Below are 16,963 nucleotides of genomic sequence, written 5' to 3'. Positions count from 1 at the left end.
CATAATTATAAGTACAGTTTATGTAAACAGACCATAAATGTCTCAAGTTGTTTTCTTGGAAAGCTGTGAGTGCTATTTATGATATATCAGTATTTGTTGCATTTACAACTTGTCTATGTCCTATCATCAACTGATTTCAGCCAGTGTATGGCATACTGGCAGTTAATTTGAAAAATTCATAGAATTATTCATCTTAAACAGGCTGGCTAGTTAGCTAACAAACATGCAGTGCAGATACATTCTTCAAATTCATTATTTTAACCAATATTTTATCACAGCACTGGCATGGCATGGTTGACCAACTCCCTGACAGAAATGGCTGACCTTTATCCCATCACAGGCAAATTCAAAATTGGCTATATCGTAAAGATTCATGAAAACAAAAATGTTATTTTTTGTTTTCATTTAAGGTTAGACATAACCTTAACCCCACTGCAAACCTTAAGTTTAAAAAAGCATTTTAATAAAATACATTGTAGAAATGGGCGGGGTTTATGACTTTGTGGCTGTGGTAACGACCCCATAAGAAGGTTTATGTCCTTTCTAGTACCGGTATTCTAATTCCCAATTCTATGTAACATCCTTTCTCGCCAGTGTAAACGGAAGTGAACAGTGTCGAATAACATTTTACACGTCAGCGTTTTTATTGTTGTTATTTAGACGTTTATTTACCCGCACAGCATCACATATGTACCCCATGCAGTCTTTAATTCGAGTATCTAGGCAACACTAGCTAGCTGCTAACGTTAGTTAACAATGGCTAACTGTATGGTTTTTCAAACTCAAATAGCCACCATCATGGAGGTGCTAGCGAATGCAGCTGTGACAGATATATGTAAACTCGTAGACGACGACTATGCAGTGTTTCGTTTGGAAATAACTCAAAGCCAGAAAGAAAACAGGGCATTGCGTAGGAAACTACAGCTACTGGAACTGAAGGTGGCACGGGAGCGCGCAGAGAGGACTACGCGAGAGCGCGTTCTCGCCAGTCGTCCCAGTAGTGTCAAGATCCTCGACCGATACAGAGGAATTGCAAGAGGTACATTTAGCAGAAGGCTGATGCTGCGCGGCCTAAACTGTTCATATGTACAGTAGCTCCACTGGTGGAAAAAGTACCCCGTTGTCATACTTGAGTAAAAGTAAAGATACTTAATAGAAAATTACTCAAGTAAAAGTCACCCAGTAAAATACTACTTGAGTAAAAGTCTTAAAGTATTTGGTTTTAAATATACTTAAGTATCAAAAGTAAACGTATAAATCATTTCAAATTCCTTATATTAAGCAAACCAGACTGCACCGTTTTCTTGTTTTTTTAATGTACAGATAGACAAACGAAGCATGTGTGTTAGAGTTCGCTAGATCAGAGGCAGTAGGATGATCAGTGGTGTTCTCTTGATAAGTGCTTGAATTGGACCATTTTCCTGTCCCGCTAAGCATTCAAAATGTAACCAGTACTTTTGGGTGTCAGGGAAATGTATGGAGTAAAGAGTACATAATTTTCTTTAGGTATGTAGTGAATTAAAAGTTGTCAAAAATATAAATAGTAAAGTACAGATACCCCCAAAAACTACTTAAGTTCTTTACACCACTGAGTGGCTCGGTGCCTGTCGTCTGGTTCGCCTCTGCCGCATGTGTTCAGATGTAGTTTGTTACACCAGATGTAATTTAAGCAACAACAACAAAAATAATGGTATACAGGCATTATACTGGGAGTTACAGGTTTGCCCATACAAAGCAGAGATTTTCCAGCTAACCTGGTCTTGGCAATACTATCTTTGTTCTCAATTGGTGGAAACAGGAGTCTCCTAAAAATGTCTGTCCAGTGGCAGGGGCTACGTTTGAATGCAGAAAATGCGCCATTATTAAAAATGAATCAATGTTTTGCTCCATTTTGTAATCCAACAATGTGTGTACCGCCATCTTGTCTATTTCAATTCTTCTCTCATTGATGAGACAGGTGTCTGTCATGCAGCACTTTGGGGTGGACCCCCACCTGTCTCGATCAAGGAGAGACGATTTGAAAGTTGTCGGAGTACACATTCTTGGATTAGTTCATGGAGTACTTCATGGAGTCTTTGACACATTTTCTAAATTCAAATGAACCCCCTGCAACTGGACACTGACATTTTATTACACTCTTTCCACAAATTGAGAAGGAAGACAGTATTGCCAATACCAGCTTAGTTAAAACATCTCTGCAGATGTTTTGCATAGCCAGACCTGTAACTCCCAGTACAATGGATACCAAAATGTTTGGGTTAAATCACATTATCTGGTGTTAATATCTGTAGCTAATAATTCCCCTGACTACTTAGCCATCTTGGGCAAAGACCCCACATTCTAACCAGATTCTTGATTTACTGCATTTCCTATTATTTACTCAAAGAAAAAAATGTGATGCATGGAACATAATACATTTATCAAGGAGTTATGAGAAGTGTTACCTTACATTCTGGCCAATTCTACACAGTGTCAAAACTGTCAATAGTGTACAATATTGCATTGACAGTAGCTAACCTAACCACCTCTTTTCCCCCAATCACTCTCTCAGGTGAAGGACATCTCACTGGAGGCCACAGGAGCTTTGTGAAGCCAGCGAGACACAATACATGGAAAGATGATCAACCAATCACTGTTGATGAGGGGAATGGAACCTCAACCCAGCACGTTATCGTGATTGAGGTTAGTGTAATAGTGTTGCATAAACAATGTGGCCTGTTTATTTCAGAAAGGCTCCCCTCAGCTATTCACTTGCTTAAATGTACATCTTAATTTGTCTGCCATAGAGCTTGTCAGACCTCCCTATGACATTATCAAATTCTCATGTACCGCAGGTATTCCCAAACTGGGGGGGTACGCGCAATGCCGTCGGTGGTACGCCAAATAAAAATGTGATTCACATTTAAAAAATAATATATATATAATTCTTATTCTTATATCATTTTCAAACAGACCATTTAAATGTTTCCATGGGGCTATACATTTGGCTGAGGTTTTTTTCTCGCCTGAGTAGCCTCGTTTCACAGACAAAAATAAAATGAAACCATCTAGTGTTCAGTGAAATAATGAGTCAACAGATGTGGCGGGCCTGGCACAGCTCCTGGTATATGTCCGTTATGGTTATGGGGGGTCAATTAAGGAAGACATCCTCTTCTGCAAACCACTGGAAATCAGGACCACAGGAGAATATATTGTTTAAGTACTGGACTGCTTTGTGACATCAAATGAACTTTGGTGGTCAAGTTGTGTTGGTATCTGTACTGATGGCGCAAAAGCCATGACAGGGAGACATAGTGGAGTGGTAACACGCGTGCAAGCAGTTGCACCCGACGCCACTTGGGCACACTGCAGCATCCACTGAGAGGCTCTTGCTGCCAAGGGAATGCCTGGCCGTTTCAAAGACGTTTTGGACACTACAGTGAAAATGGTTAACTTTGTTAAAGCAAGGCCCTGAACTCTCGTGTATTTTCTGCACTATGCAATGAAATGGGCAGCGACCATGTAACGCATTTACAACATACAGAAGTGCGCTGGTTATCAATGGGCAAAGTATTGACACATTTATTTCAATTGAGATGAGCTTAAATTCTCACTTGTCTGACCGCTTGCATGATGACGAGTTTCTCACATGACTGGCCTATCTGGGTGATGTTTTTTCTCACCTGAATGATCTGAATCTAGGATTACAGGAACTCTCCGCAACTATATTCAATGTGCGGGACAAAATTGAGGCTATGATTAAGAAGTTGGACAACAACACACTCTTTCCATCATTGTATGATTTTTTTTTGTGTGCAAATGAACTCAAGCTTACAGACAATGTCAAATGTGATGTAGCGAAGCACCTCAGTGTGTTGGGTGCGCAATTACGCAGGTACTTTCCCGAAACGGATTCCTTAATCAACTGGATTTGTTGTCCCTTTCATGCCCTGCCTCCAGTCCACTTACCGATATCTGAACAAGAGAGCCTCATCAAAATTGCAACAAGCAGTTCTGTGAAAAATTAATTTAATCAGAAGCCACTGACAGATTTCTGGATTGGGCTGCGCTCAGAGTATCCTGCCTTGGCAAATCGCACTGTTAAGACACTGATGCCCTTTGCAACCACGTATTTATGTGAGAGTGGATTCTTGGCCCTCACTAACATGAAAACTAAATAGAGGTACAGACTGTGTGTGGAAAATTATTTAAGACTGAGACTCTCTCCAATACAACCCAACATTGTAGTTATGTGCATCCTTTCAAGCATGCCCTTCTCATTAAACTGTGGTGAGTTATTCACAATTTTCAATTAACAAGTAAAGTTTTATATGTAAAATGGCTAAATAAAGAGCAAAATTATAAATTATTATTATATTATTATTTGTGCACTGGTCCTATAAGAGCTCTTTGTCACTTCCCATGAGCTGGGTTGTGGCAAAAACTCACACTCATTCTTATGTTTAATAAATGTATTGTATAGTGTGTGTGTGTGTTGCAGGCTTACAATGATGGCAAAAAACAACATTTGAGAGTGCGCTGACCCTGGTGTTAGAAGGGGGTACACAATTGGATGTTGAATGTTTGAAGAGGTATGGGACTATAAAGGTTTGGGTATAACTGATGTCCCGGTAATAACATCCTATCTTTTTGTGTCAGTCTGCAGATACAGAGGCTGCAGGTCCTGGGGTGAAGCAAGAGAGGTCTGAAAGAGATGAGGACCTACAGCACAGCAGAAACATCCAGACTGGAGCGGCTGGAGCGTCCTATGTAGCCACGAAGGACCTCACCACGGCCCCAGCGCAGACCAGTGCCGGCTCAGAGTATTTACCGGTATTTCATCAGAGCCAGGGGACTGTTCATTCCTGTGGAGATGGTGATGCATTAGTCACTGGTGGTGATGATCCGTCATGTTATTACACTACAGAGATGGACCCTGGCAACATATCCTTGGGTTTAGAGACACAGACTGATCTGTCTAGAGGGGACTGGAACCAGTACAGTAGTAGTGTGTACTCTGAAGGGTGCCTAGATAAGAAAGGGGAGGTTATAGTGGTAGATGAGGTGACTGTGAAAGTGGAGGGTGACGCTCCTCCCACATGGAATGCAGATAGCCACCTAGGAGACGGACACTCACAGGGCAGAGATTTCTTAGATTACAGGGAAAGCTTAGAGACAAATCCAAATGTTGGGACACACTCCCCTTTACACATTCTCAGGGATCGCGACCCAGTGTCCACGTCAATGGGGCCTTCTGATTCACACGGCCATGTACTTTTCAATCCAGTATTCAGCGCAAACGACAGGGCTAGAGCTCAGGGAGGGGGAGCCACATCAGGCAATAGTAAAGAGAAACGGTTCCTCTGCATGTTCTGTAACAAAGGCTTCAGCTGCCCCCAGAAGGTGGAGATCCACCAGAGGGTCCACACAGGGGAGAAACCCTTCAGTTGTACCCAATGTCACATGCGCTTTGCTGAGGCTGGCAGCCTGAAGAGGCACCAGAGGGTCCACACAGGGGAGAAACCCTACAGCTGTCCCCAGTGTGAGAAGAGGTTCTCCCACCAGCACCATCTGAAGAGGCACTTGAAGGTCCACACGGAATAGAGGTCGTTCGCCTGTAAGCACTGTCGGAAGAGGGTCTCGGAGAGGAGTTACCTCAGGATACATCAGCAGAAAAACCATCCCACTCAAAAACATAGAAAGTAACCATTCCATTCAATGGCTTCTGACATTTAGATCAAACTCTGCCCTAAAGATAGACTCAGCGAGATGACAGAGATCAATTTCCACACCAACAAGGCCAAGACATTTTGGGATATATAGTTCTTAATTAACCTACACAGTACAAACGGTATGTTCACAAATGCCTATTTCATTACTTCCATTCAACTATTTTAAAAATATTTTTAAATAAACACTTATTTTTATTTTTGTACCCCTTTTTTCTCCCCAGTGGTGGTTACAGTTTTGTCCCATGCTGCAACTCACGTACGGACTCGGGAAAGGCGAAGGTGGAGAGCCGTGCATCCTCAGAAACACAACCCAACCAAGCCGCACTGCTTCTTGACTCAATGCCGGCTTAACCCGGAAGGCAGCCGTACCTATGTGTCAGAGGAAACACCGTACACCTGGTGACCATTTCAGTGTGCATTTGCGCCCGGCACGCCACAGGAGTTGCTAGTGCGCGATGGGACAAGAACGTCCCTGCCGGCCAAACCCTCCCCTAACCCGGAAGACGCTGGGCTAATTGTGCGCCGCCCCATGGGTCTCCCGGTCGTGGTCAGCTGCGACAGAGCCTGGACTCGAACCAGGATCTCTAGTGGCACAGCTAGCAATGCCTTAGACCACTGCGCCACTCGGGAGGCCATCAAACGCTTTTAATGAGAAAATGAATGCAGTTCATCAAGTTCATGCAGATTTGTAGTTGAGACGTGTATATGTGGTTTTCATATGGTGTATTTAAAACGTGTTTATGTTTAATAAACAGAAAATGGGACTTTTCATTCAAAGACTTTCTCTGCTGGCATGTGTTGACGACAGTTATGTCAAGTTGGCTGGATGGCCTTTGGGTAGTGGAGTGTGAAAAACCCAGCAGGGTTGCTGTTCTTGACACAAACCGGTGCGCATGGCACCTACTACCATACCCAGTTCAAAGGAACTGAAATATTTTGTGTTGCCTATTCACCCTCTGAATGGCACACACACAATCCATGTCTCAAGGCTTAAAAATCCTTAATGAACCTGTCTCCTCCCCTTCATCTACCCTGATTTGAAGTGGATTTAACAAGTGACATTAATCATAGCTTTCACCTGTTCAGTCTGTCAATTAGTACACTTAGTGTATATGCTCTTCTGTACAATTTGTGTTTACAGTCTGTAGGTCATGAGGACCTGCTGATATCCAGTCTTGTTGGCGGGAGAGAGTGGCACCGCTGAGGTGGCTGGTCATAAGCCCTGGCCCCGGATCAGAACCCTGGATCAGGAGCCGTCGCTCTTCCTTCCTGTGTCGGAACCAGAACAGAGACTCCACCACCATGCACCACACAGCACACAATCCCACCAACACCAAAACAATGGCTAGAGGTCAAGGAGTTCAGACTAACCTGCTTCTACCTCCTCTGGTGTCATTGGGTCACAATGTGGGAGGCCGAGCATTAGGATGACGCCGACAAGCCATACGGCTGCTCCACGTGTGGTAAGAGCTTCGCTAAGGCAAAATATGTGAAGCAGCACCAGACCGTTCACACCAAAGACCTACAGACTATTACAAAAGCTTCTTCCCGAGTAGCTTTATAAGACAGAAATGTGCACAAGGGGGAGAAATACGATTCAAGGAAAAAGTCAACCATGGGGTTTGTCTGACCTGTATGACGTCTTGGAGTGGGTGGAGAGAAAGCTAGGGAAAGTGCAGTCAGTCAAGGTAGCGTGGAGTGGGTTCATTATCATACGGTGTACCACCATCTGTCAGAGGGACTGAGCTTTTCACTTGGTTGGACTGGGGTCACGAGAAGTAACGTGCTTTAGCCTACAGAACAGAGCTCTCAAAGGGTTGTCTTTGGCTTTAAAGACAATTACAATTGTAGTCTATAACAAATGTGCATTGTCATGAAGTAACAGAATGATACAGTAATTGAGATATTTGCAAATCATTTGATTATTTACACTGAACAAAATATAAATGCAACATGTAACAATTTCAAAGATGTTACTGAGTTACAGTTCATATAAGGAAATCAGTCAATTGAAATAAATTCATTAGGCCCTAATCTTTTCACATGACTTGGAATATAGATATGCATCTAGTAGAAAGAGGAGGAAGGGAAGCGCTACTAAGGGACACAATAGTTCATTTTGGTAGATAGGTGCTCTTTGGTAAAAGGGGTAAATTGGTCATCAAAAAGAAAGGAGGACCAAGGTACTCTTCATATAATTGCTTAAAATGCCTTTATTAGTATGGCATGTTCAATAGAAACAACGTTTTATTTTTATTTTTTAACCGACGCGTTTTGGCTGCATGGCCTTCCTCAGGGAGTACCAAAAAAAAGGAATACAAGGTCCTCTTTTAAACAGCTTATCAATTAGCCCTAATTGGAAGAGGGAGTGGTTACACAATTGATTGGACACACCTAGTAAGCAATACTATACACATTGAAATACTGTAGCTATGTTATCATAAAAATACAACTCCAAACTAGAAGTATAGGAACACTAAAAGGTAGTTCTAACCTTAAATATGACTGGGAGAAGTGTCAAGAATAAGAAAGCTAAATATTCCATAGTACACTAGAACACAGCAAAACATGAACAACAACAGTCTAACCATAGCTGAGGGCAATTGAGCAAAATGTCCACTAGATGACAGCAAATGGACCCATCACGACCCTACAGGAAGGGTGAGAAATCCATATCTTCATTTAAACCAGGGTATTTAGTGGCCTGTAGTTTGTAAATCCAAAAACTTTCCCTTTGGCTTAACGGTTTAAGACGGTCCCCTTTTCTAATAGAGGCCGGAATATGATCAATACCCATAGCTTGTAGGGAGGCAGGGTTGCCATGGTGTAGGGACTTGCTCTATTGCCCTCAGCTATGGTTAGACTGTTGTTGTTCATGTTTTGCTGTGTTCTAGTGTACTATGGAATATTTAGCACACAATTGGCCCAGAGTCGTTAGAGAAGGGTTTGGTCGGCCGGGATGGCCTTGTCCCATCGCGCTCTAGCAACTCCTATGGTAGGTTGGGCGTATGCACGCTGACACTATCGCCAGTTGTACAGCGTTTCCTCCGTCACATTGGTGTGGCTGGCTTCTAAGTTAAGCGAGCAGTGTGGCTTGCCGGGGTCGTGTTTCGGGGGACACATGGCTCCCGACCTTTGCCTCTCCCGAGTCTTTACGGGAGTTGAGGCTAAGGGACAAGACTTTAACTACCAATTGGATATCACAAAATTTGGAAGACAAAGGGGGTAAAAATAAGATTTTTTAAAAGTAGGGTGTGGATCAGAAAAACAGTCAATATCTGGTTTGACTACCATTTGCCTCATGGAGTGTGACATTCCTTCTTCTAGAGTTGATCAGGCTGTTGATTTTGGCCTGTGGTGTGTTTTCCCACTCTTCAATGGCTGTGTGAAGTTGCTGGATATTGGCGGGAACTGGAACACACTGTCGTACATGTCGATCCAGAGCATCCCACACATGCTCAATGAGTGACATGTCTGGTGAGTATGCAGGCCATGGAAGAACAGGGACATTTTCAGCATCCAGGAATTGTGTACAGATCCTTGCTTTCATGGGGCCGTGCATTATCATGCTGAAACATGAGGTGATGGCGGCAGATGAATGTCATGACAGTGGGCCTCATGGTCACGGTGTCTCTTGAGTATTCAAATTGCCACCGATAAAATGCAATTGTGTTCGTTGTCCGTAGCTTATGCCTGCCCATACCATAACACCACCACCATTGGTCAATCTGTTCACAACGTTTGACATCAGCAAACAGCTCGCCCACACGACGCCATTAGCCTCTCATCTGCCTGGTAGAGTTGAAATCGGGATTCATCTGTGAAGAGCACACTTCTCCAGTGGCCATTGAAGGTGAGCATTTGCTTAAACCCCTCTACATATGTTTTTGTTAAAAAAAGACCTGGCCCCAAGCCCCTTCGGGATCTGCCCTTCCCTCACAAACACCTCTCTAGCTCTGCCCGTGTTAATCACACAGATGAATAGTTGGTACCAGCAGATGCAAAAGAAATAGAATCCAATGGTAAAATCCAGAAGTAAGTAGCTCAAACACACAGTGGGCATGTCCGAATGCCTGTACTTGCATCCTAAAGAGTAGACTGTTTGAGTATGTGAAGAAAAAAAAAGTAGTTTTATAATATGACATTTCAAAAATGTACTGTACTTTTAAGGTCATACTCATTTTGGCTTTGACAGCAGCTGATAATCAGATATGGGGATGTGCTACCGAAATTAACCAAGATTGCGAAAAACAACCCAATCGCGCATGACGCATTCTCAGTATGCGAAAATAGAACGTTTTATTGAATGTGAATGAGAAAATCGAGTATGGTTTAAATGTTAGTACGTTATACTAATATCAGCTCTTAATCCATAATGAAACAAAAAAATACAACGCAACATGCAACAATTTCAAAGACTTTGCTGAGTTACAGTTCATATAAGGAAAACAGTAAACTACAGTGAACACCAATGATCCCGGATGTGGAGGTCCTGGGCTGGTGTTACACGTGGTCTGCAGTTGTGAGGCCAGTTGGATGTACTGCCAAATTCTCTAAAATTATGGAGGAGTACCAATTGCATGCTCCCTCAACATGACACATCTGTGGAATTGTGTTGTGTGACAAAACTGCACATTTTTACAGTGGTCTTTTATTGTCCCCAGCACAAGATGCACCTGTGTAATGATCATTCTGTTCAATCAGCTTCTTGAAATGCCACACCTGTCAGGTGGATGGATTATCTTGACAAAGGATTAAGTGCCCACTAACAGAGATGTAAACATTTGTGCACAAAATTTGACAGAAATAAGATTGTGTATGGAGCATTTCTAGAATCTTTTATATTAGTTAATGAAACATGCACTTTACATTTTGCGTTTATATTTTTGTTCAGTGTAGTATAATTTGAAGCACACTTTTCCACAATGCAAAACATTCAACTGGAAAGTGTGATCACTGCCAGAAGATGGAGACAGTGGAACACATTCCATTTCAGCGCCAGCAATATGGGAGGGAAAAATACAATTTGTTATTACGATTAAAGAATAATGGTATTGAGGAGTTAAATTAAATTTAAGAAAACCTTAAGCTGATATTGTATTTAATTCTGTATTTCGTTTCCTAAGAGAAGGCAGGGTTTAATTGGGTAGAGCTCAACTTTAGACCTCCCATGCCGCTGGTTCACACTCCAGTCCAGTTGGTGGCGGTAATGCGTCACTAATGTTGATTGCCAACCGCGATTTAAAAACCACAGACGTGTAAACGGAACTGAACGGTGACCAAGAAAAAATGTCAATGTTAGCGATTTTATTAGTTATTTAGAAACTTATTAACACACGAACTCAAAACATGACTCTTACCTAAACAGCATCACCTACTTACCCCCCAGGTAGTCTTTCATTCGTGTTGGAGACAGGACTTGGGTGATACATCTGTTATCTAGGTAACGCTAACGTTAGCTGCTAACAATGGCTAACTGTATGGTTTTTCACACTCAAATAGCCTCCATTATGGAGGTGCTAGCAAATGCAGCCGTGGCAGACATCTGTAAACTCGTAGACGACGACTATGCAGTGTTTCGTTTGGAAATAACTCAAAGCCAGAAAGAAAACAGGGTATTGCAGAGGAAACTACAGCAACTCGAATTGAAAATGGCACGGGAGCGTGTAGAGAGGACAACGCGAGACCGCGTCGTCGCCAGTCGTCCCAGTAACGTTAGCGCTAAGATCCTCGACCGATACAGAGGGATGACAAGAGGTACATTTTTGCAGAGGTCGAGGGGCCTGTCGCCCCGTTCACATCTGCACGTTTGACTTTAGATGTGTTAATCACATATAGTAGGCTATAGTTCCCCTGATTACTTAGCAAACATGCTGAAAGCCACTATCACATTCTGTCCTGATAATATATTTCCTATTATTTGCTCTTTGAAAAAATGAGCATTGACGACGCAGTACCTAACCACCTCTTTTCCCCCAATCACTCTTTAAGGTGAAGGACATCTCACTGGAGGCCACAGAAGCTTTGTGAAGCCAGCGGAACACAATACATGGAGACATGACCAACCAATCAATGTTGATGAAGGGAGTGGAACCTCAACCCAGGATGTTATTGTGATAGAGGTTAGTGTCATAGTATTACATCCAAATGACAGTACATCAAATATTACCAGTTTATTTCAGAAAGACTCCCATCAGCTATTCACTTTCTTATATATACATCCTCATTTATCTGCCATAGGGGAGCTTGTGAAACTTCCCTATGACATTGTTATCCAATGCTACTCATGTACCAGTAATAACCTCTCTTGTGTCAGTCTGCAGAGGCTGCAGGTCCTGGGGTGAAGCAGGAGACATCTGAAAGAGAGGAGGACCTACGGCACAGCAGAGACATCCAGACTGGAGCAGCGCCTGGAGTGGTGCCCCCTGTAGCTACTGGGTCCCCTGCCAACGTGCCCCAGGACAGGTCCCGATGCAGCATCACGGAGGTCAGTTTAACGCCGAACGCGGTCCTCAACACTACAGCGATGGACCCTGGCAAACATATCATTGGCTTTAGAGACCCAGACTGATCTCTCTAGAGGGGACTGGAACCAGTAGAGTAGTAGTTTATACTCTGAAGGGTGCCTGAATAAGAAAGGGGAGGCTCTAGTGGTAGATGGCAACTGTGAAAGTTGAAGGTGATGTTCCTCTGACATGGAATGCAGACGAGACTCACTTAGGGGAGGACACTCACAAGGCAGAGATTTCTTAGACTACAGGGAAAGCTTAGAGACAAATCCAAATGTTGCAACCCACTCCCTTTCACACACGCTCAGGGGTCGCGACCCAGTGTCCTCGTCAATAGGGCCTTCCGATTCACATGACTGCTATCAGTTATTGAACTCAAAGGGCCAAGGCTCGGGGAAGGGGAGCAACATCAGGCAATAGTAAAGAGAAACGGTTCCTCTGCATGTTCTGTAACAAAGGCTTCAGCAGCCCCCAGAAGGTGGCGATCCATCAGAGGGTCTACAGCTGTCCGTAGTGTGAGATGAGGTTCTCCTACCAGCCCCAGCTGAAGATGCACCTGAAGGTCCACGTTGGAGAAAGGCCGTTTGCCTGTACGCACTGCAGTTAGAGTTCTCTAAGAGGAGATACCTCAGGATACACCAGCAGAAAAAACATTTCACTGTATAACATAGAAAGTAACCATTCCACTCGATAGCTTCTGACGTTAAATCAAACCCTGCATTGAAGACAAAGATTACTTACAATTTTTGTCAGCATAAAAGATCCACAGATGCATTTGTAATAACGGGAGTAACAGATTTTAGTGTTGAATATTCCTTGGTAGAATATTTCATCCAGAAATTGTAGGCTGTGATGTTCACAAATACCTATTTCATTACTTACATTCAACAACTTAATTTTAATGACAATTTATGTAGTTTATCAAGTTAATGCAGATTTTTAGTTGAGACATTAAACAATTTTTTTGGGGGGGGGGTCATTTTAAGATACTCTTTGAAGAGGTATGGTCTCAGACGTCTTTGGAAGATGGGCAGAGACTTTGCTGTCCTAGCTTCAGCGTTAAGCTCGTTCCACCATTGTGGTGCCTTGACAGAGAAGAGCTTAGACTGGGTTGGGCAGATGCAGCCAAGAGACCAGAGGTGACAGAACGGAGTGCTCGGGTTGGGGTGTAGGGTTTGAGCATAGCTTGAAGGTATGGAGGGGCAGTTCCCCTTGCTGCTCCACAGGCAACCAAAATGGTCTTGTAGTGGATGCGAGCCACGACTGGAAGTCAGTGGAGTGTGTCAAGGAGCAGGGTGACATGGAAGAACTTGGGAAGGTTAAATACCGGACTGGCTGCAGCGTTCTGGATAAGTTGCAGGGGTTTGATGGCACAAATAGGGAGCCCAGCCAACAGTAGTCTAGATGGGAGAAGACCATAGCCTGGATTAGGACCTGCGCTGCTTCCTGTGTGAGGAAGGCTCCTACTCTATGGCTTTTGTAGAGCATGAACCTGCAGGAGCGAGTCACTGATTTGATTTTAGCAGAGAATGACAGGGTGTTGTCAAGGGTCACACCAAGGTTCTTTGCACTCTGGGAGAGGGACACCATGGAGTTGTCAACAATGATGGAGAGGTCTTGGAGCGGGGAGGCCTTCCCCGGGAAGATGGGCAGCTCTGTCTTGTCGAGATTGAGCTTGAGATGGTGGGATGACATCCAAGCTGAGATGTCTGCCATGCAGGCAAACATACCTATCTATGTGTGGTTTTCATATGGTGTATATAAATTTTTTATGTTTAATGAACACAAAATGGGACTTTTCATTATAAGACTTTCATTGAGACTCTCTTTAGTATACGTCACATCTAATCTCACCCTATTCTGCGTAAACACGACAGCGCGTTATAACCAATATACACTTACTAAATAGACCTACACATACCCACACACTAACAAACACCTACTGTACACGTGAAAATAGTTTAGTCAGGTTTGTCTGACTTTTTACTTATCATAGCTGACTTGTTTTTATCCACAACAACATGTTTATGTCCACCATGATATGGGTTTAACAACAATGAAGAAATTCTGTAACTACATTATAGGACTCAAACGTAGTGGGGATGGGTAAAGACTCCATGTTGAAAGTGTGTTTTATTATCTGTGTGTATGTACCTGAGGGAGTGTATATCACCTGTCTCTTCCAGGAGGAGGAGGGTCCAGAGGTGCTGCTGGTGAAGGAGGAGGGGTGTGAGGAGGGTCTGTGGAACCCAGAAGGGACCATGGTCATAGAGGACAACCAGACTACACCTCCTCCTGGACCCGCAGAGGAACCAGCTGAGCAGCACAGGACCACACACAATCTCACTGAGGTGAGCCCACTGTAAACTACTGTCTGAATGGTATTAGGTCAGGGCCCGTATCCACAGAGCGGGAGTGCTGATCTGGATCAGTTTTGCCTTTTTAGATCATAATGAGTGACTATATAGGCAGGTGGGAACCTGATCATAGGTCAGCACTCTTACTCTGATGCTTTGTGAATACGGGCCCAGGTCTTGACATGCCTTTGAATTTATTAAACTATTAAAGAGTGACAAGTGATCAAAATTAACTAACATGTTTGCATAGTACTCATAGCAATCCCTCATTGCCCAATCAGAAGATGCTCCATAGCAGGGTGCTCATATCAGATTTCTTGATCCAACATCCTCTCACTCTGTATCTCTTACAGTCAGTAGACATGGAGGATGGGAAGCCTCATCTGCTGCTGGTCAAAGAGGAGACAATCGAAGACGAACCAGAGAGCATTGATCTGCTGAGTGGAATAAAGATGGGGGAGCAAGGTAAGGGAGAAATACACACACTGCCTTCAGAAAGTATTCATACCCCTTGACTTATTCCACATTTGGTGTTATAACCTGAATTCAAAATTTATTAAATAACAAATCCTCATCCATTTACACACACTACCCCATAATGACAAAGTGAAAACAATGTTTTTAGATATTTCTGAATTTCATTTATTTTATTTTATCTAAGTCACAAATATTCACACTGCTGTGTCAATACATCCTAGAATTACCTTTGTCAGCTATTACAGCTGTGAGCCTTTCTGGGTAAGTCCTGCTAAAAGGTGATTTTGTCTCCCAATGGAAAGCAGACTGAACCAGGTTTTCCTCTATTATTTTGACTGTGCTTAGCTCTATTCCATTTATTTTCATTCCCAAAAACTCCCTAGTCCTTGCTGATGACCAGCATACCCATAACATGATGCAGCCACCACCATGCTTGAAAATATGAAGAGTGGTTCTCAGTGATGCGTTGTGTTGGATCTGCCCCAAACATAACCCTTTGTATTCAGGACGTAGTTAATAACATTTCTTTGCCATATTTTTTTCAGTTTTAGTTTAGTTCCTTATTGCAAACAGGATGATTTCACCCGATTTCCCCATTTACCCCATTTCTCACCAATGTTGTGATATCAAATTGGTAGTTACAGTTTTGTCATATCGCTGCAACTCCTGTATGGACTCGGGATAGGTGAAGGTCGAGAGCAATGCATCCTCCGAAACACAACCCCTCCACGCCGCACTGCTTCTTGACACACTGCTCACTTAATCTGGAAGCACCAATGTGTCGGAGGACCGAAGTCAGTGCATGCGCCCATGGAGTCGCTCGAGCGCCTTAGACCGCTGCACCACTCGGGAGGCCCTACAGGAAGCATGTTTTGAAATCATTTTTTTCCAAACCCTCCGCTAACTCGGACTACACTGGGCCAATTGTGCGCCGCCTCATGGGCCTCCCAGTCGTGGCCCTGCTTGAACCTGGGATTGAACCTGAATCTGTACTGACGCCTCTAGCACTGCGAAGCAGTGCGTTAGACCGCTGCACCACTCGGGAGGCCCTACAGGAAGCATGTTTTGAAATCATTACAGGCTTCCTTCTTCTCACTCTGTCATTTAGGTTAGTATTGCGGAGTAACTACAATGTTGTTGATCCATTCTCAGTTTTCTCGTGTCACAGCCGTTTAACTAAACTAACTATTTTAAAGTCACCATTGGCATCATGGTGGAAATCTGAGTGGTTTCCTTCCTCTCCGCAACTGATTTAGGAAGGACGCCTGTATCTTTGTAGTGACTGGATGGTGTATCAATACACCCAATGTGTAATTAATCATTTCATCAGGGCTCCCGAGTGGCACAGCGGTCTAAGGCACTGCATCTCAGTGCAAGGGGTGTCACTGCAGTCCCTGGTTTGAATTCAGGCTGCATCACATCCGGCTGTGATTGGGAGTTCCTTAGGGCGGCGCACAATTGGCCCGGCGTCGCCCGGGGTAGGCCGTCATTGTAAATAAGAATTTATTCTTAACTGACTTGCCGGGTTAAATATAGGGTAAATTCCTTTGCTAATTTATTTTTATTTTTAAAAATGCTCAAAGGGATATTCAATGTCTGCTTTTTTGTTTATCCATCTACCAATAGATGCCTTTCTTTGAGGCATTGGAAACCTTCCTGGTCTTTGGTTGAATCTGTGTTTGAAATTCACTGCTTGACTGAGGGACCTTACAGATAATTGAATGTGTGGGGTACAGAGATGAGTCATGTTAAACACTATTATTTCACACAGTGAGTCCAAGCATCTTATTATGTGACTTGATAAGCACATTTTTACTATTTTACTCCTGAACTTATTTAGACAAAAGGGTTGAATACTTATTAACTCAAGATATTTCAGCTTAGAATTTTTTTATGAATTTGTAAAAAT

The 16,963-nt window shown here is 43.2% G+C and overlaps 2 protein-coding genes across 6 annotated transcripts in view; both read left to right on the top strand.

The window, feature by feature from the left end:
* Nucleotides 1–16,963, top strand: part of LOC109894751 (hypermethylated in cancer 1 protein) — a 93,347-nt gene that overhangs the window by 64,278 nt on the left and 12,106 nt on the right. Inside the window, exons 1-5 of one of the 5 annotated variants that reach the window (XM_031828123.1) lie at nucleotides 10,894–11,468; nucleotides 11,703–11,833; nucleotides 12,028–12,198; nucleotides 14,407–14,571; nucleotides 14,931–15,042. In XM_031828123.1, coding sequence (XP_031683983.1) covers nucleotides 11,180–11,468; nucleotides 11,703–11,833; nucleotides 12,028–12,198; nucleotides 14,407–14,571; nucleotides 14,931–15,042 — 868 coding nt within the window. In that variant the 5' untranslated portion in view covers nucleotides 10,894–11,179. Of the gene's footprint in view, nucleotides 1–10,893; nucleotides 11,469–11,702; nucleotides 11,834–12,027; nucleotides 12,199–14,406; nucleotides 14,572–14,930; nucleotides 15,043–16,963 lie in introns of those variants that run through there. The other 4 variants (XM_031828121.1, XM_031828125.1, XM_031828122.1 and 1 more) reach the window with 4 other exon arrangements.
* Nucleotides 572–6,480, top strand: LOC116374622 (gastrula zinc finger protein XlCGF53.1-like). Its single transcript, XM_031828213.1, has 4 exons — nucleotides 572–1,039; nucleotides 2,552–2,682; nucleotides 4,639–5,830; nucleotides 5,933–6,480. The coding sequence occupies exons 1-3, from the start codon at nucleotides 757–759 to the stop codon at nucleotides 5,581–5,583; spliced, it is 1,359 nt and encodes a 452-aa protein (XP_031684073.1). The 5' UTR covers nucleotides 572–756; the 3' UTR covers nucleotides 5,584–5,830; nucleotides 5,933–6,480.

The sequence above is a fragment of the Oncorhynchus kisutch genome, linkage group LG7 (genome assembly GCF_002021735.2).
Source record: "Oncorhynchus kisutch isolate 150728-3 linkage group LG7, Okis_V2, whole genome shotgun sequence".
Taxonomy (NCBI): Eukaryota; Metazoa; Chordata; class Actinopteri; order Salmoniformes; family Salmonidae; genus Oncorhynchus; species Oncorhynchus kisutch.
The sequence above is the reverse complement of the archived record's forward strand: the minus strand, read 5'-3'. Positions and strand labels throughout refer to the sequence as shown.

Coding starts and splice junctions, on each gene's coding strand:
- LOC116374622 (XM_031828213.1), top strand. CDS start 757: ATGGCTAACTGTATGGTTTTTCAAACTCAAATAGCCACCATCATGGAG. Junction 1,040..2,551: donor ATACAGAGGAATTGCAAGAG/GTACATTTAGCA, acceptor TCACTCTCTCAG/GTGAAGGACATCTCACTGGA. Junction 2,683..4,638: donor AGCACGTTATCGTGATTGAG/GTTAGTGTAATA, acceptor TTTTTGTGTCAG/TCTGCAGATACAGAGGCTGC.